The sequence below is a fragment of the Melanaphis sacchari genome, unplaced genomic scaffold, assembly GCF_002803265.2.
Source record: "Melanaphis sacchari strain LSU unplaced genomic scaffold, SCAv2.0 Contig105_pilon_pilon, whole genome shotgun sequence".
In the NCBI taxonomy this organism is placed as follows: Eukaryota; Metazoa; Arthropoda; class Insecta; order Hemiptera; family Aphididae; genus Melanaphis; species Melanaphis sacchari.
In genome coordinates this window covers 1,049,523-1,075,592 of record NW_020270395.1, presented here as the reverse complement: position 1 = coordinate 1,075,592, position 26,070 = coordinate 1,049,523, and the positions used below count along the sequence as shown (strand labels likewise).

Here is a 26,070-nt window from a genome sequence, read left to right as displayed (position 1 = left end):
GATTGCACAAAATGTCGCGTTTATATCTTACTTATTTGTATTGTCGTATAAATTCTGATAAAGCATATTATATTAATAATATAATATTATGCGGACTCTTAGAAGTACTACAGAACTTTTGTTGGAGCTCTTCCTGAACAATCATCACGATTTTATCATTATAAGTACTTAATTGTGTTTGGAGACTTAGAGTTATGGAAAAATATGCGATTGTCGTAGAACACTTGATCGACCTTTGGTCATTATTTCCGCTTCAAACTGGCGTTTTCACTAATTTTTACAAAAAATAAATGAAATAAAAATGATTATTCTGGTTATGCATTTACTATTCATAACAAGTGGATTTTGGTTTGGTTCATTAGTCATTTGGCCTAGCGCTATTAATTTTGTCCCATTCATTTGTCAAATTATATTTTCTTCTGTCATTTTGTTCGATTTGTCCTTCACAAACATACTAAACTAACTAAAGTAAAAGAAACGGGTCATATCTTATTGAGAAAAATATTCAATAATCTGTATTTGAAAATCGTAATAAAAGATTTATTAGTATAATTTATATTACCTTCAAGATTGAGGAAAAATCGCGAACATTTTAACTGTATTCGAAGGACTTTAATGAAATCAATATTTTAAAACAAGTGTTTTTATCTAAGTGTACTTAGGTTTTATAGTATATAATATTTAGCATCACATTGTAGTGAACTCTTATACTTATATTACTATAATATCCTGTAAAGATTTTTTAAATTTACATTTTTATTAGATATATTATTTTAGTTATATTATAATTGTGTAAATTGTTAAATGATTATTCGACGTTATAATACCATTAACAACATGTAGATAAAAATGTTGGTATAAGAAAAATATTCAAAAATCAAAAGTTAGAAATTCGATTTTTTCTTGATGTAAAAGTTACGTAATTAAAACGTTCACGTATATAGGTAATATTTATTCAAAAAACACATTATTTTTAAATTATTTGTTAAATATTTAATCAATTTTTTTCCAGTCATTAGTATCATTATTCATTATAGTAAATTCACAAGATATTCCATGTTATATTGTTATGTAACAACTATTATTGTAACACATTTCGTATTATTATAACTAGTTTTTATAACGAATAATAATTATCATTTATCGCGTAATATCATGGTTATATAGGGCATTACCTGGAATTACACTAATCAGAATATAGGTGTACAAACATTGTTGTCAGTCATTCATTACAAAATGTTTGTAATACAAAGTATATGAATTATATATTTTATAATAATATATATGTAGATTTCTTTAGTTGATTTGTCTACTAATATAGTTTGAATAATGTAATAATTTAAAAAGTATTTTATTTCTCAAATGTTATCATTTTATGAAACTATTAATTCCTTATTTAGTATAATCATTTTGATTGTATTTATTTAATAAAAATAAATTATAGGTTATGTTTTATAGAAGAAAAAACTGCCAAATACTAATTCTAGCATTATAGCCATAAATGCTCGTTTAGTGGTTTGTTTTTTTTTTTTTTTTTTTTTTTTTTATTTTGATGCGTCACAATTAACGTGTTCGTTAAGTCAATTATTAAAGCATCAAACGGAGCTTGCCTTTACCTGCAAAATATGGTATGGATTTTACTAAAAATGTTCGTGGGTATTTTACGATTCAACATCACCTTTTCTTAAATTTTTTTCGAAAATTAGTGTTTAATTTAAATTGTATCTTAATTAATTTTACGAGTTAAAGTAATCTATATACTTCAAATCTTTTTAGGCATTGTAAAACACCTGAGCTTTTTACTGGCCAAATAAGTGTTTTTTAAAAAATTATCACACGCCTCTTTTTAAAATCAATGTATAATTAATTCTCGTCTATAGCTCGGCTTTGGAACTATATACCTACCATCATTAATGCATATAAATAGGTACATAAATCGTTTCATGATTGGCGTTTATAATTATTATAATTGTGTATTTATATATCCACAGTATAGTTATTACTATACAATTACGCGTTGAGTTAGAATATACATTAGCATATTATGCAATTATTATTATTTATTCTGTAAAACTTAACTTTATTCAACTTGTCACTTTTTTGTAGTGGCAAAAAATTGTAAAAAAACAAATGCATTTTTGTTTGTCACGTTCAGATTCGGGCGATTCGGCTGTAGTTTATATAAATATAAAATATTTTCACCGGCAATTGCATGTAATTACGCTTATGAAACTACTTATAAATGTATGTGTGTGTGTGTGTGTATGTATCTGTGCTGATTATCGCGAACAATAGCAAAAGAAACAATATTGTTTTTTCCCGTCAATCTTCAAGGATACATTAGTGTATTAGTCTCAAGGATTGAAAATAATTGTATCGTTAGTTATTCAGAAAAATAATGAAATTAATTAAACGTATGTATATTATAATAAATATATAACACATAATAATATATGTGTATAATGCGTGTATACTGCATGGTACAAGTGTATTTGTTATTTTTATACCCACATGCAGTCGAAGAAATCTAAGTGAAAAGTCATTGCGAAAATTGTATTTAATGCGTACGAGTGACCTTAGAACTGCTGACCGGATCGAAAAGATCGTGTTTACACTTTGTATGTTTCTCTATTTCAATTTCGGTTTCCACTATATGTATGGATATATAGGTACAAGTTGAAGCATAATATATCATATAAGTATACAACAAGTGTTGTATACGCACATAACATCAATCGCATAATATTATACGTAAATTAATCGTAGCGAAAATATAACATAATATAGTAAACACGAATGGTGAACATATAACCGGAACACGGTAAAAGCATTTAACGCTATACAATAAAAACATATCCCACCTTACTCTACCTGTAATAATATGTTCAAATTAAAATCATCATAACTAATATTAAAATTAATCTGTGATTAAATGCGTTTCGCAAGTGTCGGTATTAAAATTAAAACTGCCGCAAATTATGAATTATATACTAGGTACCTAATATCTACCAATCACCTTAGTCCTTACGTAACTGACACTTAACTATCGAAGTAATTTATGTACCAGAACGGATCAAGATACTATTATTATAATGCATCATCATAATAGCACACGAGTATAGTGCATAATATATTATATTTTTCAGCGCCAACTTATTCTATATATATAACCTCTGCGGTGTACATGTGATATAGGTACTTATGTGTTTGAATTCGCAACTCATTTGTATACGAGATGATTTACTAAGTATGAATCAATCTACCCTCCTTCTTTTATCCTTTAATAATGCATTTATTCAATTTTTTAAAAACGGTTTTATGTATTTAATATGTTTATATAATATGACATAGATTATAAGCTTTTAAAACATAATTCATAATTTTAATGGCATGTTTAAATTATTTACTCATATTTTGTAATTTATTTTGCATGTGTTAAATTTTTTGAAGTAGAGAGAAATTTTACAAATAGAAAATCATAATCTTGGAACAGGGACGATGCTAGTTTTTGCGGAGCCTCGGGGAAAATTAATTAAAACTTATGAGGGACTTCTGAATCCAAAGGGCATTCTAGTACAAAGACTTTGACAATAGGAAAAAATTTGATTTCAATGTTTACAATTTTCAAATTAAGTGAAATATCTTCATTATATTTCTTAACTGTTGTTCAGCCTATTGCCCTATTGTTCGTATGCACTAATAATAACTGTTTAAAAGTTTTTAATATCATTATTCTGCGGTCAATTATCATAACAAAATAATTTAAAAAACACAGACTATAAGTATTTATTTCGTATATTATGATATTTGTTTTGTATTATCGTAATGCTGTGCTCAGCGGAATTCTAATATCTCTCCCCTTTTGGATCTACTACCGATTCTTGCGCTTTTAACTTATAATAGTAGATTTTCGTGTATACACATTGTAACACAATATAATGTTGTAGCTGTTCTCGTCTGCAGTCGTCGTCATCTCTAGCAAACCGATCGCGATTATAGTCATATTCACATTATATTATACGTCGCGAGATCTCAGTTTCACTTTTAGCCGTGTATGTAGTAAGCATATACCTACATATAAATATGTATAGGTAATAATACGCGAACAGTGTATACGCGCACGTAAGACTTCGCGCGCGTCATGACGATTATTATAAATGCGTCCCGGAGGGTCATCGCGATTATCCGGGCCTAGAGAGCGAGAGTTTCATCACATGCGCTCTCAGGTAAATATATCTCGAAATCGTTATTATGTTGACGGTTTTTTTTTTCGCAACAATACATCATAATATGCACATACATGTGTAATATGCGTACAAAATAATAATAATATTATTGTCGTCAACGCCACCGATCGATTGACTACAGTCTACAACGACGATTATGACGACGACTGCGACGACATCACACGACGCTGCAGCGGAACGTCGATCGTGTTTTTTCGTCCTCTTGTTTTATGATCTCTTCGCTTTCACACTCCCGCAAATAACCGGCGATTCTATATTATTATGTATTACAATAAAGATAATCGAAACATATTCGCCTTTAAGCGAAATATAATAATAATAAGCACGTATTACGCGACATCGCGCGAGCTTAATAGGTCGATTCGCGATTTACGCTTATAATAATAATGATAATAATATATAAAAGCGAATGAGAAATATTACTCTCACATGTTAATGTAGTACCTATACGAGTCTGTCGTGTTTTTGCGTTTTTTATTTTTATTTTACCGCCGTACCGACTCATCCAACCGTGACCGCTACAACGACGGAAAAACATTACATACGCATTATATACCATTGGCCTCATTTGCGCCGCGATCGCACACACGCATAACACTCATAATATATTATTGCGTTTGTATATACACACAGAGTATATACATATAGGTGTAGAGCATGTAATAATATAGAACATTATCGTTCTGATTCTTAGTTCTTTTTTTTTTTTGGTTCTCACGTGGACGCCACGACTTATTATTGTTATTTTAAAAGGAAAAATAATTCAACTATGGCTGACAGTAACAGGGTATCTGTAGAGTTGCAATAATACGTATATTATTCAAGTTGTTATAATATGTAGATATTAGCTAGATACCTATCGCCGTGTCGATGACATCTGCCACCAACGTTTCGTAAATCGTATACACCTGGTAAATAGTAGATACATAGCCGCAGTACTGTAATCACCACGAGCCCATAGACGGATTTGTTTGGCCGTCGCATAAGAATATTTACGACGTTTCATTTTATAAAAAAAAAGTATTTTAACGGTCTTACCTTTTTTGGTACAATGCGCAATGTCGCGATAGTCGAGTGTTACATTATACACGGTAATATTAAAATAATAATATATTAAAAATATACCTATAACACATAAATATATTTATATATATATATTTATGTGTTATAGGATAACTCACAGTCTCACAATAAAGCTCGCACATTCGCCCCCATTATTTCATAATAAATATTGTATTCAAATTATTCTGAATTTTTGAATTTTTGAGTATAATTGAGGATCATTTTTTAAATTATTCACGTTTTTAATACTACTCAAATGAGAAACTTTTTGTACAAACAATAAAATATTAGTATGAGATGATTTTTGAATTCAAAGTTTGAACAAGTAGTTTTTGAGCATGTTAGGTGATTCATCCTGTATTGTTTATAGACATATGGCATATATTATGGAAGTCGAACACGTAACTATAAATACAATGCTTGCAAATTTTATGTCTTATGAATGTGTTTATGTTTGTATGCAGGCGTATGGTTATTATTACTAGTGGCTTGCCTACACGTATAGAATATAATTGGATACCTACTGCAAACGCGATAATGAGACTATATCGTGCGTTATTTAAATGTAAAAACATATAACTACGATACTATAAATTTGTAGAGTTATTTTGAACTGTGGAATTGCTGATACAAGCTGCTGGTTCGTACTAGGAAATCCTCGTAAATGATTAAAAGTGCACAGCGTACATCTGATTTTTTTTAATAATTATTAGTATTTGATGATTCAGTATAGTTGGCTGGTTAAATGAATAAGCTGTTGTAATTAAAGTAACTTTTTAATGCATATATAACACGTACGTACCTATATACATTTTTAATTTAAATTTTAAAGGACTTACAAAAAGTATGTTCATGACTTTTCACATCACAATATTTATTTAGTATCCCAATTCGTTTGATTTCCGTAACAATCACTAATTACATTTTAAAACTGGACCAAGTAATCCCGAGTTTGAAAAAATTTTTAAGCTCTTTTTGATAAATTGTTCAGTATATTTTGGACTGATAGAATTACTGTTTCGAAAGTCACGATAAGTGGATTTACCGTGTAAATGTTGATTATTATAATATTATTGTAGAAACTAGAAGCGTTCTATCGCAAACACGCCCCAGCTGTGTAGAATAAAGGTATGTATTTAAAGCGATTTTTTTTTTCTAAACGTGCTTCGTTGTTAACTTGCGTCACTTGAATTACGATTACGAAAAATAGATGGTGTATGTTATTAAAATATAAATTGTCGAAATTAAGAAATTATACGATTTTTACGTTTATATATTTGTACGATTAATACTAGATTATTGGAAATATGTATATGCCGCATCCACATAGTGAAACCACTCATTTCATGAACTGAATATTCAGATTGTAAAATTCGTCCAAATTGAGAATTTTGATTATCGATAATACCTGTTCGTATATTACTGGATTTGCATTGAATAAAATAGTTTGTAATGAAATCGACTTGAAAATATTATTTATTATACAACTAGGACGGTCGGAACTAAAATAGGAAATACGATAAGCGAGCTTATGTGTATATTAGTAATGACGCATATTGCATTTGCCCTCCTTGAAACGTAATCATTTCTATGGATAGGCTACTATATGAGGTATGACTGCAGCAGTCTAACTGTATATACAGGGCAATTGAACATACGTTTTTCTTTTATTCATATATAAAAGTATTAAAAATACATAGTCACAATTTTTTATTTATGCATTTATGCAAGAATTTTGTTAAAATTCGTCAAAATTTTTAAAAATTGTAAGATATTTTGTAGTTAGAAATTCATAAAAACTTTTCTTTTTAAATCTAAATTTTGAAAAATAAACACATGATTCTTCATACCAAAGTTATTCATAATGGATCCATAAAATTTAAAAAATATTTAAACAATTTTTTTTCATTAACATTTTGAGTTCAAATGACAAAATTGAACGAAATTACTTATTTAAACAATAAATATAAGTTCATATTTTATTATGATTTAAAAAAAATTATTCACGGGAACTAAAACTTTTACGTATATTACCTATATTATGAATTTTACTATATAGGTACAATGGCATTTTTGATTTGTTTTAAAATATTATTTATTTAAACTATAGGTGTTTTAAGATGTTATTAAATTTTAAATTTCACAATAAGTTATTATAATTTTGTAAAAATATATATTATTATAATAATTAAATATTAGATAATAATATAATAAATGCAATATTTTCGAAAAAAATGTAATAACCTACTGTTATACTAAAATTAAAATAAATGACTTTAATAATAGCTATAGTTACTAAAAATACATAATTATGATAAAATATATTTAGTAATATAAATTATTATTGAATTAAAATTTAACACACCATAATTATTATTAGGTACTACTATTTATAGTGATACACCTGACACCTAGTATGCAGCAGACTGCAAAGTGCTACCCATTAACCTGCCTTTTTTTTTAAGTTTATCTGTAAGTACAAATAAATAAAATTTAAGTTTATCTGGTATACTAATTTTTGAAACAGCTGGACCGATTTTAATTGTATTTTCATTGGCGTTTTGTTCGTAAGATACAAAAATTAAATTTCTGATTTATTTCTAGTTGCTATTGATAATACATAAGACAAAAGACCGTTATTTATTATTGTATACCTAATTGAGTTTTTACGGACAAGAAAGTCTTCTTTTAAAAATATTATTCTGTTCGTTTATTATTATTTTTTTCCCGTGCAAAATCCGGTAAAATTAATTTTGTTTCTTAAACACTTATAGATGTGTAACTGTTCCGTATTTAATATTATGAAAAATAACTGAACTACCTATATGTCTATTATAGTATTATACTATAATATGCTTTAAATGTAAAGTAGTTTGAAGTTTGAAGTATACAAACAAATGTATTATAAAAATATTGCCTATATACAAAGGTTATTATAAAATAAATTTTTATCTTGCTCTATAACTTTTACTATACGTATTAAAAAATTAACATCCAAATTTAAATGCATAAACATTAACTCTTTAATAAAATAATGATATTAAGTTGTTGTGGTTTCATGAGCAATCAAGCTGCAGTTCTGGATAGACGCATTTATATTGATTTTAGCGTGCTTTTTTTTTACCTGAATAAATATCAAATTATATGCATTAATCATACAACTCTTTTTTCTAAGCACAAAATAATTTTTTTATTTTCTTTTTACATTGTTTTCCAGTACTATACTTTAAATAGGTATATAGTAATTAAGAAGATATCGAATCAACAATAAATATTGCAACATTATTAAATAAATATAAAATGTTATTTAAAAAAATAAAAATGTTTTGAGAGTACAAAATCGTGATGCATCATTTTCTTAGGTGATAATAGCTATGATACCTATAAAAATTGTCTTATTAAATATAACATAATTATAATATTAAAATGTAATTATTTATAAATAATTTATATATAAGCTATTAATAAATACTATTTTTTCATTTATGTTTTTTACAATAAATTTAGAAACTATTTTACAGGTATTACTTATTTTTCTACTTGTCCGACCTCCACGAGCAAAATGTATTTATTTATAGTTTTTTATTTCAACGTACACTGATGGTAAAAATTTTCATTTCTTTATTGTACACGATTGTACAGACACATAGTTTCAAATAACAAATGTATACTTATTTTTTTTAATATGAGTAATACCATTGAGTATGTATACTATATATATTCAATGGTAATACACATATTTCGTTAGTACACGACTTTTTGTATTCTTTATTTATTATTCATAATCTTTTTTTAATTAAATAATATCATAAATTCATAAACATTTATCACCATTACCATTGACTAATCAGCATAGTCAGTAACCTTAATGAAAATTATTTTGTTATAATATAATAACGTGTCTTCTTTAAACGTGTTAAATAATTATAGTAAGTATATAATATACATTTTTATATTGACTTTATTGGATTCATTTTTCTAGTCTTTATATTTGTTCTAAGCTACATATTAAAACAATGAAAACATCCACATTACATTTTGAAATAAACCATGAATCCAATAATAATTAATTCTTTTATTAACTGTTTATTAATTACTTTTTACGAATTCTAAAACAGATATTAACTGATACCCTATAATGCTATAATTGTTCACAAATTTAAACATAGAATATTATATAAATGATTATATTTTATTTATTTTTTTTGTAATTTTTCATTATCAATTCTACAAGTTTATTATGTTATATCAATATTACATCTAAAACTTTCTCAAATTACTTAAAACTTATAATTATTTATTATGCATATTGTGCATTGTATTTTTTTATTATATCAATGTAATGTTTTTATATTCTTAAATAAAAAGTAAAATAATCATAAAATGTAATTACAATTTACTAAATGCTTATAATGCTCACTAATAAATGTATTTTACATTAACCACAAATCACAATAATATCAATGTAAACTGCGTCTAACTACCAAATGTATACTGAAACCTTCAATCTAAGAAACTATTTAAAATATATTAATTGATCTATGGCGTTTTTATGTAAATTTAAATATTTTGAAATATGTATTTTGATGATCATTATTCAATAGGAGAACAATTTTTTTATTGAGAATATTATATAATTAGAATAAAGAATATATTTACTAAAAACAAAGTATATAAATATTTGTTTATAAAATTAATTTAAAAATATACATTATTCAAGGATAGTAAGAACCGTTAAAACTCCTTAATTATAATAGTAAATAATTTACAAGTTCTCGAGGTTAGATTTTTGATTATTCAAAGATTTTTAATTATCTATAAAAGTATTAAAATATGTTTCTTTTTAAATTTGGCTAATTAATTTTTATATATCTTCCAGGATTAAATTATACTTAATGCTTTGATCTAACTTATAAGTTATAATATTAATTTATATTTTAACAATGGTTTTAGTTATTTTCTGATTAATCGAAATGAAATGAAAAGACTAAATATTAAATATCTAAGTATTATGTGACCTAAACATTGTTGTTTTTTATATGCTTATGTACAAAATATAAATTAATTATTTATTCATAGTATTGTGTCAAAAAGAAAGAAAAATTGCTTACTTGTAGTAAAATTACTAATTACTAGTTTTATGATAAATTCCAAACAATTTTCATTGAATACCAAAACAAAATTAACAATATTTCATAAAACTATTTTTATTGTACCTTCAACTAGGTGAAAATATAAGGTACATTATTAAATAATGCAAGTGTCCGTCATCACGATAAATCTACCAACATGATAATTGATAAGTCGATAAGAAATGTGTGATGAATGTGAAAAATATTATACCTATAATGTTTTTGTTGTTATATATTGAGTACATCTGTCATTACTAAGATTAGAATTTTAATGGAAAAAAAACTCATAAAAGAAAATCACCATATAATGTTTTAAAAATAGTCAAGTGTGGAAAAAAATATTTGTTATTGGAATATTATAATTTTTTGGCAGTATTGAATATTTTAAAAGTCCGATGATGACTCAACTAGTACAAAAAGAACATTGTTTTAAAATAACCAGAGTTCCAGAACTGTATAATTTAGTACGTTTTTGTACACTGATTTACTTATTTATTGTATTTAACTATCGTCGAACTAACTGTAATAGTATTTAGTATGTTACTTATGATAATATTTTAATAATATGTGCTTGCTACGAATCATAATATACATATTTTATACATAATATGTTATCATACTTCACGACTATATAGTATAATATTGTACACTATGTAGAATAAAAATAAATTAATCTTTTCTTCAATTGTCCACCCACTTCTAAATGCATCTATCGTATAATTCATATTCGGTCGTAAATCACAGTAATAAATAATAATAGGTCTTGCTAATTTCGTTTACATAGTTTTGCCCGCATCAAATGGTTACTTGAATACAATTACCAAGTACCCACCTGGCACCTACTATACCATAATATTATCATTTTCAGTTTTTACTTTTTAAACCAAACTTATTCATAGGAATGTATATTATATAGACGCTCGTCGCACATTTTGTAATACAAATTAACGAATCAAAATTATTTTTCACGCATTTTTTACAAACTACAGGCATTTTAAATGGTAATATTTTTAAATTTCGTTAAATCTTTAAACATGTTTTATTTCCTACTAAAATTTTTAAGTTTAAGACTTAAATTGAAGTGGTGTCACCGGAACGCCCATCTTTCTTTCAAGTCTACATGTCTTTTGTTTTCTTTTTAAGCCCTTCATAATTTGCTTATCATATAATAATGTATACAGATTGTAAATATTCTTTTAATAAAAATAAAAAAGTTTAAGACTTTTCATGAATTTAGTCGTGTCTTCTAAAAAGTATTCGTTTTTTACTCTAAAAATGAAAAACAATTTTAAGATGAGCACCAGAAATCTTATTTAGTAATGAGTTCGACAAATACATCACAATTATTAGACAATGATTTTGTATTTTTGATAGTTTTAATATTAATTATTAACCTTGCAATTTATCATAAATATCGTGATTGTATACAAGCAAGTCTTTATTCATTTGGTTTAAATTTCATTTTGTTTTAAATAAATAAAAAATGTTTACTTTTGTAATTTTATTGCATTTCTAATTTTTATTCCGTATTTAAGTAAATAAATAATAATATAGGAATATGTATGCTTTGATTTTTATGTTGGGTACGTTTAATGATTGTACTAATATTATATGGTGATTTACACTATATACGTATACTTCTATATGCTTAAGCCCAGATTTAATCAATAGAACTCGAGATCGTACCCCCTTGACATCCCTTAATCCACCTCGTACATATTTTTATTCTTTTCATTTTTACGTTATAAAATTAATCATTTGTATAATTTATATAGTAATGATCACATAGGGTGATGATACAACTGTAGTATATAATATTATTAATAGATAAATAAATGCACAAATTGTTTTAACAAATTACGGAAGTATTTTGAGTAATTTTATTATATAAAAGTAAAATTATAGCTACAAAAAATAAAATGATGGATTCAATCATCATTTCGAATTGTTAAAAAATTGCAGTAGACAGGTACCTATAATAGCTATAATATAGCTATTGTAAATTCGTTAAATATATTATTTTTTTTTTTATGAAAAATAATATTATAATACAACTAATTAGGTTAAATGATGGCCTCAGGGCCATGACAAGGTTTGTTGAGGAACCATCAAATTCAGCACATTTACCGCGGTTCGGCGATTTTACGACCTACTGAATTTTGGGACGCGCTTTCGCTTTTTCGAGGTCTCCATGGGAAAACTAGATTATATAATTTATTTATATCGATTATACATCATTTTCATTTCTACATAATTAATATGTCTCGAAAAATTATCGTTACAGTGTCAATACTGGGCTCCAGTTGGCATGTGGCTGAAACAGTGATCACAAGCGCTTATCGAGCTCTTTCTAAAGAACTGATTACTGCGGAACTCGGTGCTTACGTCGGACTAGGTCATATCAACATAACTCTGTGTGGTAAGGAGGGATATTGTAAATATTTTTAAATTTATTTCACGTTGTTGAAGAGACAAGTCGCTTATGGTATTGCATAATTGATATATCATAAAAATTCTCAACAATAGTATAACGTACGATATATATCTGTAATTTCTGTTATACTTAATTATGTTTTTTGTATGTTACAGCTATACCATCTGACAATTCTTCGATGCCCTTAGAAGACATTAGTTTCAACGAACGTTTTTCTTGGCTGGGAGCTCATGAGATGGGCGAAAGCTATCAAGCTGCCTTGTACCGGGGCATGCCCTTTCCTATCCTAACCGTAGCTGAATATTTTAGTCTGGGCCAAGAAGGGTTTGCTTGGGGAGGTCAATACAGAGCCGCGGGCTACTACGGGAGTATATTTTTATGGTAAATATATTATAATGTATAATACGTGTGAAATAGTTCAGAAAAAATTTCAAACGAGATGGGTTTTAGACTTTAGTTAGGTCTTAGGTATATGACATTTTATCGTATATATAAAATATATAGACGTAGATAGGACCAAAATGTATATTGTTCGAGTTCTCTAGATTTTTTAATCTAAGAAAATTATAACAACTTATGAGACTTCTCGTCACAATTTTATAAGATTCGATTAGATGTCATACCTAATTTTAATACAAAGCAAAATTTATTTAATATTGATCGATACGTATTTTATATTGACTGCAAAATATTTATATATTGTTATATTGTATTGTTAGTATTAACCATTTAGTCCTATGAAACAATTATTTGGATCATCATGACTACATTGAAAAATTGCCATAAAAAATTTCAAAATAATTTTTTTCTGAAAATTGCTATTTGCAACGTTATCTTAGTGCAGCGCTAAGTTGTCTTTACATATGCAATAATACGTTTATCAACAGGGTTCAAAATGACTAAGTCCTCTAAGGTATAATCCCTTCAATTACGTAATTACATCTGTGTTGCGTAAGACACAGTATATCAAAAGATTAATTTCTGCACATGACGTGTTCGTGTACATAATGATGTATCATGTTTATGTTAACAGGACTGCGTTTGTGTTATGGTTCCTGATGAACATATTGCTGATAGTCGTTCCGCGGTACGGAGCGTACACGATGATAGGCATGGGAAGTTTTATGGTCGGAGCAACAATCGCCTATCACTGCATGCTTCCGTCGTCGCCTCTAGTCATACGTTTTCAGGACGACAAGTTTTTACTGTTCAGGCTGGGCTGGTGTTTCTGGCTAACACTGTTCACTGGTTTGTTTTCCCTGCGCGTAATATAATATATATATTTATCTAGATGATTATATTGCTAAGTGTAAATTTTGCCCAACGAAGGGGGAAAAATTCTAAATTGCAACTAATACATTTAAGAAATAAATTACCGTGTAGTAAATTGAGTATGGAAATTTTTTAAGTAAGATTATTTATTTGTTGGCCATTTTATGACACATACAATCTGTCATAGTGATTTTTGCACACATCAATGATCAATTTCATGGTTATTGTTTAAATTGTATTTTAGTATTATTATAATTTATACTCCAAACGTTTTGAAAAATAATTTATATGTTTTAGACTACATAGCCACTTTGTTTCACTTAAAGCCAATTCGTCTTTTTATTTTAAAAATTTGGCATTTTCTTAATAATGTAATCCTCGGTGTTTCACAGACAACTGTCTGGTAAAATCATTGATTAATGATAATAAACGATTATAAAGATAAAGTTTGAATTTTACATAGATAAAATGTGTACAACGGTATTTAATACCCAAGTACTTCGATGAAATTCAAGGATAATTATATACTAGGGGTACGAGCGCAAATTACTATATTTACCCGTTTTAGAAATTCAAAAATATCATGCGTAATTTGTTTAACTCTTTTTACTACTTGTTACTATACCTATTCATTGTAGGTATAATTTACGCTCATCTATTGTTTCATTTACCTATATACACTTAGGTCATCGCGTATAATGTTTTAATAATCAAAATAAGTGCAATATATAATAAGAGCCCGAAATTATAAGCACTATAAAAACATACAAACTATATATACACATTTATGCATGAATTATCATTCTATATTAAAATCATTGTGTAAATTAAAAACCAATTAGGTTAAAAAGTATTTAAAGGGTCATATAACTACTAAATAGTAAATTCAAAATTAACAAAATTAATTTTAAAAGAGTATAATTTTTTAATAGTTAGTACCTATATATTTTTTATTTTTTAGCTATTTAAGGAATGACAGTTAATGACGGATATGCTTTGAAATATAAACATATTTTTTAATTAAATGTAATGTATGCAATACAAATTGTATGCATCGTGCATTTTTTATACGAATTTAATATTTTTAATAATTATAAATGTTCAAAAATACAAAAAAAATATGAGGTAAAATATTAATTACAGAACTATTATGCTTGGATTCAAATTTGTAGCTTACGCCTAGCTATATTTTTAAACAATTAATAAATATATGTACAGATGCGCACCCCAGTAACAGTTATCATGTAATCATGTATACCTATTATTTTTACCTTATGTATACCTACAACACTTTCATAAAAATGTTGAGTTATATAATATTTGATGGAATTTTTTCAACACTTATAATAATTTATCAATATATACATATTGATACGATCCCCGCCTATAATTTTAATAACTTTGTTAAATTATAATGTGTTATATAATGCCAATTGCCAGTGCGATGAGTACTATTATACATGCAAAATTATAAGTTATAATTTAACAAATAATATAGGTTTTAATTTATACCCTACATTATTTGTTAACTATAATTCTTCACATCGTTACTATTTCGTCCTTTATAGGTCTGTTGTGCATTTCTGTTGGGTTAATAATCGTGGCCATTGACTGCGTGTACCCGCACAAATTCTCCACCATTCTCGAAGTGGACTTCGACACGCCGTATGACCGACACATCATCATCGAAGATAGCATACACCGAAAAAAACGCGTCGGCAACAAGAGTCTGGAAGAACCCGAGGGCCTTGGTCGCAGAATATTAAGGTTGTCAAATGTTTTATCATATTGTTACAAGTTACAATCTATATTATAATAAAGTAAACGCATGGGGTGTTTTTGATACATATGTTCCCTTAATTATATATTATGATTAATGCGCCATCTTATCTCATAGGCGACTTTCGTCCAAGAAAGATGATGACGTCAACAACCACATGAAACTCGCTGGAACGGACAACCGTGGCTTTGAGTTAGACCCAGCTCCGCCAAATTCTCCATGGAGGTTTCCATACAATAGGCCCGCAGTCCAGGGAATTAAGTTCAATAGGACTATATCGCAAGACTCGATGACTAGTCAAACGTCCAATTTGGCAGTCTCTTTCAACAACCGCGACAAGAGGAGGCTGTCCATATTAAAAACGTCTTTGCCTCCCACAAGGTGATCATATATGTTAATATAAAATAATACCCAAAGGTAGATGGATAAATTCAACATGAGTAAGTTAAATCAATGTCAATTATGCTAAGTTATACATTGGTATAATTAATAAAAACAACATATTTAATTCTAAAAGTCTAGGGATAGTATGGAAAAAAAAATAATAAATTTAACTCTATTAAAAAAAGTTAATTAATATATTGAATAACCAACTGAGTCAAATAATAAAGTGACGTAAATTACGATTGTGTAATAATAAATAGTCATTTCATTAAACATTTATCCAAATATTTTCCATTTAATTGTTATTTTACTGTTATGTTAGACAATCATATAAAATTGAGTCTTATCTATAAATTATTAAATCAAGAAATATTTTTATTTAAGACCATTGAAAACAGCATGATCAAACAAAAAAATATATTAGGTATAATCAATGATATGTTTATACTATATGTATTATTATTTTGACTTAACGAATTATTTTTTTAAATTAAATTAAAAAACTAATATACTAAATTAAAACTTAAAACACTAAAGTTAAAAAGGTAAAAAATATTAACTTTTTAACCATTAAACTTTTAATAATTATCCCTGCTACCTGTATATAATAATTTATTATTATCAATTATCATAAACTTTACATGCAAGATGATCGTATCAATAAATACGTATGTCCCTGGGGTTGTAACTATTATGAGATATTAACATAATTATAGCAATAGTTTTTAAGTCAGAGAATTAGTCACCCTCAATTTTTAAAATGAACATATAGAAAATGTTAATAAATATTCACCAAGTTGAATTGATTGCCATAGAAATTAATACATTTTGAACAAAAAATGTTTAATATTGGTCTATTGAATGTTCCGGGAAATCTAAAATAACCACCGAATATTTAAAATGTAATGTTCTAACTGTTCTGTAGTGTAATTAACGATAAATTTCTGTTTCGGAAACAGTGGAAATTAATTTTTTTATTGCATTTTAGTTCATATACATCTTGTAAAAAATTGTGTTATTTATTTTATTGTATATTTATATTTAACCAAAATTTGTTTTTTTTAGACCGGCGCCGGGACAAGCAATAGTGGTTGATAGAGCCAAAGAAGTATCCATGTGGTGAAACTTCATAAAATAATATAATTTTAAATGTGCCAAGCAAAACAATTTGTGAACATTTTTTTGAAGTCTGATCGTATAGACATATAGATATATACATATTATGTACCATATTATATATATTACAAAACGACAGTCATATAAAATTATAATTAGTTTCTATCATATTTATTACTATTGATTTTATTAAGTGGAACTAATGAAACGAAAAGCTTAAAATTTTAGATGTTAAACATTAATTAACTTAAAGTCCATTAATATTTATACCACAATGATCAAAAACATGTAAAAAATAGGGTTAAGAGTATATCAAGGAGATGTGAATATAATTATTGTAATGTTACCTACATTTATTTATTAATATTATTATAAATTTAATGTTTATAATCATTTAATTATGCTAATTTTTAAATCAAAAACTTTTTTATTGTATAAATTATTATTTTTGACAAGTACCTATGTGTATTTTTATTTATTTTATATTTCATTATAAACAAATTGTAATATTCTTGCATATTCTTTAACAAATTTGATAAAAAATAAAAATCGAATAATGCGAAGGACAGCAGCGGCTGTTTTAAGGGAAATAGTGTCCATACCCCCCTTCCAGATCTGTAATATTTAAAAAAAATATACTATTTATAAAAAAAAAAAACGATATAATAAACATCATAAATATTAAATCATTTTTAAATGTTGGATAATAGTTTGTATTTATTAATATATGTACGCCGTACGGAAATAAACAAGGTAATACCTATGTTTGAAAATACCATGAATAGACACGTTGAATTAATTGTAGAGTAAATAGGTAGTTTTTTTTTTTTTTTTATAAATTTTAGTTAAGTTTTTTAATATATGTGACTCCCCTTTCAAATGAATGTTTTGAAGCACCTTTAGCAGAGGACTACCAATTCTGAAATAATATAACAACTTAGTGGAAAAAAAAATTAGTAATAAAAATCTACATTTCTACATGGATAAAAATATAATATCTGTGTAATTAGTCTTATAATTCAGTTGAATGACAATATAAATAATATTTTTATGTTTCTATAAATAAAAATTATTAATAAATAATAATTTCCACAGTCATGTAAATGTTTTATATGATATATAAACTTGTTATCCGCTCGTGTTTTTTCATTAACTATACGTTAATAGCGGCTATTGTAAATACATAATACTCATAATTTTATGTCGAGCCAAATTTGAGATACGCATTGGCATCACGGGTCATAATTTTTTATAGGAATAGAGAGAGAGGTAATGAAATTGAAAAATAAATAAGATTTATTTAGAAAAATGTATATTTGTTTATACTTAAATTTTATTTTTATAATTCAAAATTTATTTTATTGTGATACGAGTTTTTTTTTTTTTTGTTTATTCAGTAAGACATTTCTAGCCAAGTAGGCTATCTACATCTACTGATATATAAAAATAAGTTTATGACAATTTTAAGCAAGTGATACGAGTAAGTTAGGAAGTTTTTATCCATCATAAATATTAATTTCTGAACGGAAATAAAAATATCTTTTCAAAACATTATCTCGATTGAGCCAACGGACTTCATATCGATAGATAATATTTGGGTACTCGCTTTCAATTCATAACGATTACACTATAATTTAATCGGTTATATTATAATGTTATTGAACATAGAATTGTTTAATTGTATACCATAATGACATATTGTTATGTGTATACACTACTACACTAGTCATAATAACGATTTAAATGTATTATTTATATATATGTACTTAATAAAATATTTTTTAGACATACGTCATTTCTTATATGGTTCTAAAATATAAACAATAATTATGTTAGTATTAATGTTTGATTATTACGTTTTTTTGCATTTTAACTTCGTAACACTTTCAGTTTGTTATATTTTTATGACTGAAGTTAACGTTATTTTTTATTATATGTAAGCGATTCTTTAAAAAATGTTATTGTACAAGCAAATCAAGCTCTATCTCTGTTCTATGGTCCTATCCAAAACGTGTTTAAAAAAAATCGTTTTTAAGGAGTTTTATATATGCAATACCAAGAGAAATGAGTATGACTGATTGTATTCGCAGTTTTAATTTTCAGTATTGTGTGTTAAATGTGCCATGTACCCTATCATAATATTTTAATAATATTCATAAATCATAATGCAAAACTTCCATATGCCCGGTCACTACTGTAGAGATTCCCAAATGATTTACTTGATGGCGAGCTTAGTTATTTTATAGATTACTTTTTAAGATTTTTCCATGCTTGATATTTTATTTCTAGCGGGAAATTCTTTACATTACGGAAATGTCGCAAATGTAGAAGAATGATTTTTTTTCCTAAAAATTTGTACTTTTATCTATCTCTGATTTATCTATACATGATTGAGGAATACATTCAGTAAGATTTTAAAACTGAATAGAATTCGTTATTAGCTTTACTTAGAACGAATTCATAGTTTTCTTTTATTATAATTACACATAAAAAATATTATTATGCACTTTATAAAGCATAGCTGTTTTAAGGTACGTACCACAGTTATATGGGTTAAACTGTAAGTGTTAATACTGTTCTAATATCGATCTAAAGTTATTATATTAAAGTTGTACTTTTAATAATATCAAATCACTTTCAGAAATGTTATTGATGTATACGGTGAAATGTCCAAAGAGAGGAAAGTATTACTGGTATAACCATAAATAATAAACAAAAGTATATAATTCCTCTCGATTAAAATTTTTTTTTTTAGATAACTTATCTTTATATTAGAATTGCTATTACCTATTATTAACTTTTTTGCTTTTGAAAAATAAAAATTACATATAAAGAAGTCAAGAATACGTATTTCCAGCCATATTCGAGTAAAAATTAAGATTTTCAAAAAAAAAAACATTTTTACGAGAATAGTGTACGCCATGCTCGTAAACATGTAAGCTTATTTTTGAAATTCACACAATAATCTTTCCCTCACAAAACTATGAAAATGAAAAATACATTGAAACAGTCAAAAACAGATTTCTTCAATCCCATAGGCCATAACAATAATAGAAATTAATTTTTTTGAAATCCTTGGCATGTCATTGAATATATTTATCTGACGGTGATCTTATTTAATTGGTGTAATGAACAAAAGATGGGTAAAAATGTGTTGGGTATGACAAAATATCTGTTTGAAGTTCTCTCAATAAAATTCTTGGTTAATTGTCTATTCTTAAGCTACAACTAAAATTAAATAGTTATATTTGTTAGTGTTTAGTGTCAGTATATAATATATATATATATAACTGTGTATCTATTGTAATGTTAATAAATAAATAATTATATTTATGAAATATTATGATCGTATGAATCAGCATTATAGTAACTAAATAAAATTAAGTAGGTTAAATAGATTAGTGGAATGCAGTAGCGTTTTAAAAAAAACATTTTGGAAGGGAGGGTTAAAAAACGCAACAAATTAAATTGATTTGAATTTTGTGTGGTTTTTATTATAATTATATAATATATTACTTTTTTTTTACAATTATAGTAAAAGTTTAAATTTGTATAAATATTTATCTTTTTTATAGCTATAAATGTATAATTATTTTTTATTCTAATATTTTGGAAAATTTATCTATCAAAAATGTTGTTATATTTGATCTTTTTACTGGAGGTATTAAATAAATAATAAAATGTTAGTAAAAATCACAATACTACAACAGTATTTCTGCGATCGGTTTAATCACTACAATCTACATGCTTATTCCATTAACATTCCAACATGAACAATACTATTATAAAAGACGTAATCGAAATTCGAAAATGCATTAGGAGTTTAAAATTGGAAATTATAAGATATTGATATACTTAGCAAACTATGTTATTATTATATATATCATGTAATGTAGATTATTTTTGTAGTCAGACTGCAGTATAGTTCTGTTGTACTGTTAAGTGCTTGACAGTTAAATACGTCGTATACTAAACGATATCTTACAGCCTTACAGAAATCTAATAGTTATAGTATTGATGTTTAGTGGTAACCGCTGTGCATTTAGTCCAAGGCTACGTGGAATACATTTTATTTGAAAATGATAATATTATCGATACAATATCAATGATACACACTAATTCAGTTATTATTATTAATTTTTTTAAATTATTGTGTTTTATTTGTAAATATTTGATAACAATAATAGTTTCTGAATATTTAGTCATTTATTTATTATTTAACAATTTTCAGAGGGAGTGGAGATTACAATACCCTAACATACTACTGGATACGTATAGTCACTAGTCGAATGAATCATAGTGCAACGTAAACATAATATTAATTACCTTTTTATATAAAAAAAAACAAATTATTATCGTGATCAATAATATGTAATTTCATCACTCATCACATTATAACACAGGTATAGGCATATTATAATAATTAATAAGTAATTAAAATACAAGTCAAAATAAATACAATTAAAATACATTACAAGTCTCACATTGATGGAGTAAACAAACATATTGAGTATACGCATCATAGTCAATAACAGCCATTAATTATTATAATATTGAAAAATATTCAATTTTATTTATCCATTAACTTGATAGAACAACCAAATTAACAATATATAACATAAAAAACATAAAAAACAAAAACAATTATTCTCAGATAACATAATAGATAAGTCTAGGGCTTCAAAACGTTATTTAAACAACGCTATAACTTATAACAGAAATAATTATTAAATTTAAAAACTAATAAATGAAAAAATTCAAACACCATTAAATATTTTTAAGATTAACATACTTATAATAAAAAATAACTACAAAGTCCGTCTGTGCTTTAATCTATACGTTGTAAGTATCAAATAACATACTTACACATTTCTATAACAATTAACAGTAGGTATAACATTTAAGTGTTTTCATTAGTTTATTCCATTGAAAATTTAATTTTTATAAAGAAAAATTATAATACCTTGTCAGTATGAACAATTTAAAGTTGATTAATTTGTGTTAATAGTAATGTATGTTTTCCAAAATATTTTATACCCATCTATCAATTATTTATAAATATTATTATTTTTTTATTAATTATTCGTCATTTATGTGATTCATAACATATTATACTCACCTAAAATTCTTAAATAAGTGTTTAATTTCGTTGAAGTGGACATGTGATGGTTTGTGTAAATATTACAGCTATTTTAATAGCTTTATTACCTACATTTGTGAATATTGTATTAATTACCTATCATGTTGTTATTATCATAGCAATATGTAAAGTATGTTTCATCTGTAAATAAATATTACTTAATTCTTACTCTGCATTTTTTTAAAGTTGTAAATATCTAAAATAACACTTACGAAACCTACCAATTGCATGCTAAAAACTCTAGGATAATGTTTTGAAAATAGCTAATAATAAATAAATAATAGTTAAATTAAAATTATAATAATAAATTGCTAATAGGTCAACAAGTTTTAAGCAAATTGCATTGTTCACACATTGCAAAGTGGTTAATTATGTCACAAAGCAATTGAATTTAATAATAAAAAAAAAATTTACATTTTTTTGTCGATTTTAAAATGACGAACATTAAATACAAAATTTAAATAACGTTTAAAAATCCAATCACATTGAACATTAAAATATTAATATATATTTAATAAACAAAAACGAAAAAACAATATATATATAGGTATATGTAATTTAAGCCTTGGTATATTATAATAAAATACTATAGTTATGTAAATAAATATAATTAATATATTATCTTTGTACATGAAAAAACGACTATGAGCTAAGTAGACTGTCTACTTCAACCATTAATCAAGTATAAGTATAATATAACTGTGCACATAATATATCGTTTTTATTTTTATAAATTGCTATAAATCAATTAAGCGATTAAGTATACAGGTTTTAAGATTAAAATTTATGAAATTAACAATTTAAAATTTCGATCTGAGCAATGCTGAAAAACGCTGATACGGTAACGAAGAGAAACACAGTCGTGATAACATGGTGCTAACCCGTACACAATATGACTCGTCTGACGGAACCATATACTGTCCATACACCCTTCGACTGGGACCGTGATATGTTTACGATTATATTGAACTACTGCAGTACAATGACTGTTGTAGCAGTGCAATTTGAAGAACTTCAATGCAGATACGTAATCAAAACACGGCGCACAGGCCAACATCGGGCCGAGCCGACGACCATTTTAACGCGCACATAATATCGCTTAAAGGCATAGGCGTGCATAGACTTTTGAGTCAGATATGGCTAAATTCAATCTGATCTTCCCCACGCCACGGTTACACAAGAAAAAAATTATGCCTGTGAGCGACCAGTATATCTTCAATCGTGTAAATATCTATGATTTTGATTTATTTTACAATCAATTTTCTACGGCTGTAGCGCCTTATTAGTTATTAGTTACTATTTTTATAGGTACCAAGTATCCACCCACTTGTAAGAAAAAGGCTCAGGTGAGGCGAAAGCCCACTCAGACCTACCCGTGCGTACGTCTTTGCAAGCAGGTGTGTTAGTCAGTATGAGGGGTGCAGCGTTCACGTCGTCGGGTGGCGTACGTGACTGTGATCACGAGTGCATCGTACGCGCGTTCCCACACGCGCACAAACAACTCACACGACACAAGTCACAAATCGTGTACATTGTACTGCAACTGTTTTAAATTACAATAATAATCTATAACGATACACGTGCGGGTCCTGGTTGCAAAATGCTGCAACGCCAGATCACTGTTTGAACGGATTTGTAACATTTTTATTATCTCGGGTCATATATATATATGCGTGAAATAGGGAGAGGGGCTATCGGGGATAAGCCACACAAACATAATATGGCTTTAGATTTTGAGCGGAGCAATGAATTTATTCGATTTATAATGATGAATATGTTTTTTCTCGCATATCATCTCTTTTTGAAACAGTAAAAAGATCCTTAAATAGTTAAATCTTCGACTTTGAGGGTGGTTTCTGATGGAAAGTTTGATCTAATTAATACGTCGAGAGGTCAATTATAATTTATAAGAAATTCCATTCTGTTTTTTTCTCTTGTTTTAAAAATTAATAATCATAGATATCTACTTGAAAACTTTATCAAATATTTAATTTCACATTTTATAAACTGACATCGTGATATATTTTTCAAACTATTTTGTTTTTATTCAAACTATTTATATAGAAATTTTAAATTTTCTACTTTTTTGATTTATCATTTATGATGATAACATTTTTTTTTGATTCCGAAAATGTGATCATTTTATACATTACGGTTCCTCGTAGGAGTTTTTACAGTATTTTAAAAATAATAAAAATATATAATCATTTAAAGTATAAATTTATCCAAGACTCTCAAATCACAAAATTTTGAAAATTTTGCTAAAAATGCATAAAATTAATAATCTTTTTAACCAAAGGTTTTGGCTATGAGTTATAACTTATGTCTAACGTGATCATACGTCCTACTTTCGAGCTTTATGTCTTAAAAATTTCCCACTTTGAAAAAAGAACCAACTTAACCTGTGGCATTTTATTCCACTAAGAAAGAGCACGCAATATTTATTCATCACAACCAAAAATATTACGTTGGTAGGTATACGCATACGTATACTGTACACTGTACATAGTGTACATTGATATACCTACTGATATACATGATATACATTTTATACTGTTAACGGTAAACCTCCGTAAGTCATAGTCCATAGATAGAAATTATTCAAAATAAGTTAAATAATTAAATAACCTAATTGAAGTCAACAATCATTAAGGTTTTCCTATTAACATTTACAGGTGTCTCGCTTTAAGTAAAAAAAAAATTATGTTTACGTTAGTTATGGCTGAATTTAATATAAGGATTCTCTAATAAGATGTTTTTGACAGTTCACATATCGTACAGAGAAACAAATGATAAAATATTCTTAGAAATATAGACACACCGTTTTCTGAGAATCGTTTTTCATATGTACTTGTAGGTATGTAATTTTTCTTTGAATAAAAATGTAATACATCCATTATCTACCTACTATAATATTATACAAATATTCAGAGAGAGTTCCCAAGTTTTTGTATTTATTAGTTATTATTTATTATAATTTATAAATATAAACATTATTATTATTATTTGAAATTTATCAACTAATTATTTATTTACCATTGATTAAAAATTAAAAATTACCTTTAGAGTAAATACATTTGGTACACTCTGTGAATATATTAAAATCGTTATTTTTACTATTTATGGATGTATTATTTAATAATTACCTGTAAATTATAACTAATAAGTAATAACTTTAGTAATTTTTTCGCATACCGAAAAAGATATAGCCATATCAATCTATATCAGTAGGCAGTAAATTGTAAAATTATTACCTATCAATAAATTTTTCAAAACTGAATGAAGAATACAGCTTTAAAAACGGTTAATTTAGATTTTTTTTATCTATTAATTATATGAAGTTTTAAAATGTTTTTGCGTATTATAAACACACACAGTTATTATTTTTATCCAGTCGGATATTAAATAAAAAATCGTCTCGTAATCGTTTTATTGTGACTATGTTTTTTTTTAATGCGCTTTTAATAGATACATACAAATCAATAATACTTTCTAATTTTTTC

The 26,070-nt window shown here is 26.3% G+C and overlaps 1 protein-coding gene across 3 annotated transcripts in view; it reads left to right on the top strand.

Annotated features, from left to right (window-relative positions):
* LOC112603298 (dual oxidase maturation factor 1) overlaps nucleotides 1-17,512 on the top strand; it is a 55,702-nt gene extending 38,190 nt beyond the window's left edge. For 2 of the 3 annotated variants that reach the window (XM_025351804.1, XM_025351805.1), the window contains exons 4-9: nucleotides 12,726-12,860; nucleotides 13,031-13,256; nucleotides 13,909-14,123; nucleotides 15,716-15,914; nucleotides 16,045-16,308; nucleotides 17,377-17,512. In XM_025351804.1, coding sequence (XP_025207589.1) covers nucleotides 12,726-12,860; nucleotides 13,031-13,256; nucleotides 13,909-14,123; nucleotides 15,716-15,914; nucleotides 16,045-16,308; nucleotides 17,377-17,434 — 1,097 coding nt within the window. In that variant the 3' untranslated portion in view covers nucleotides 17,435-17,512. Of the gene's footprint in view, nucleotides 1-12,725; nucleotides 12,861-13,030; nucleotides 13,257-13,908; nucleotides 14,124-15,715; nucleotides 15,915-16,044; nucleotides 16,368-17,376 lie in introns of all 3 variants that reach the window. The other variant, XR_003115159.1, reaches the window with a different exon arrangement.
* Nucleotides 17,513-26,070: the final 8,558 nt, after the last annotated feature.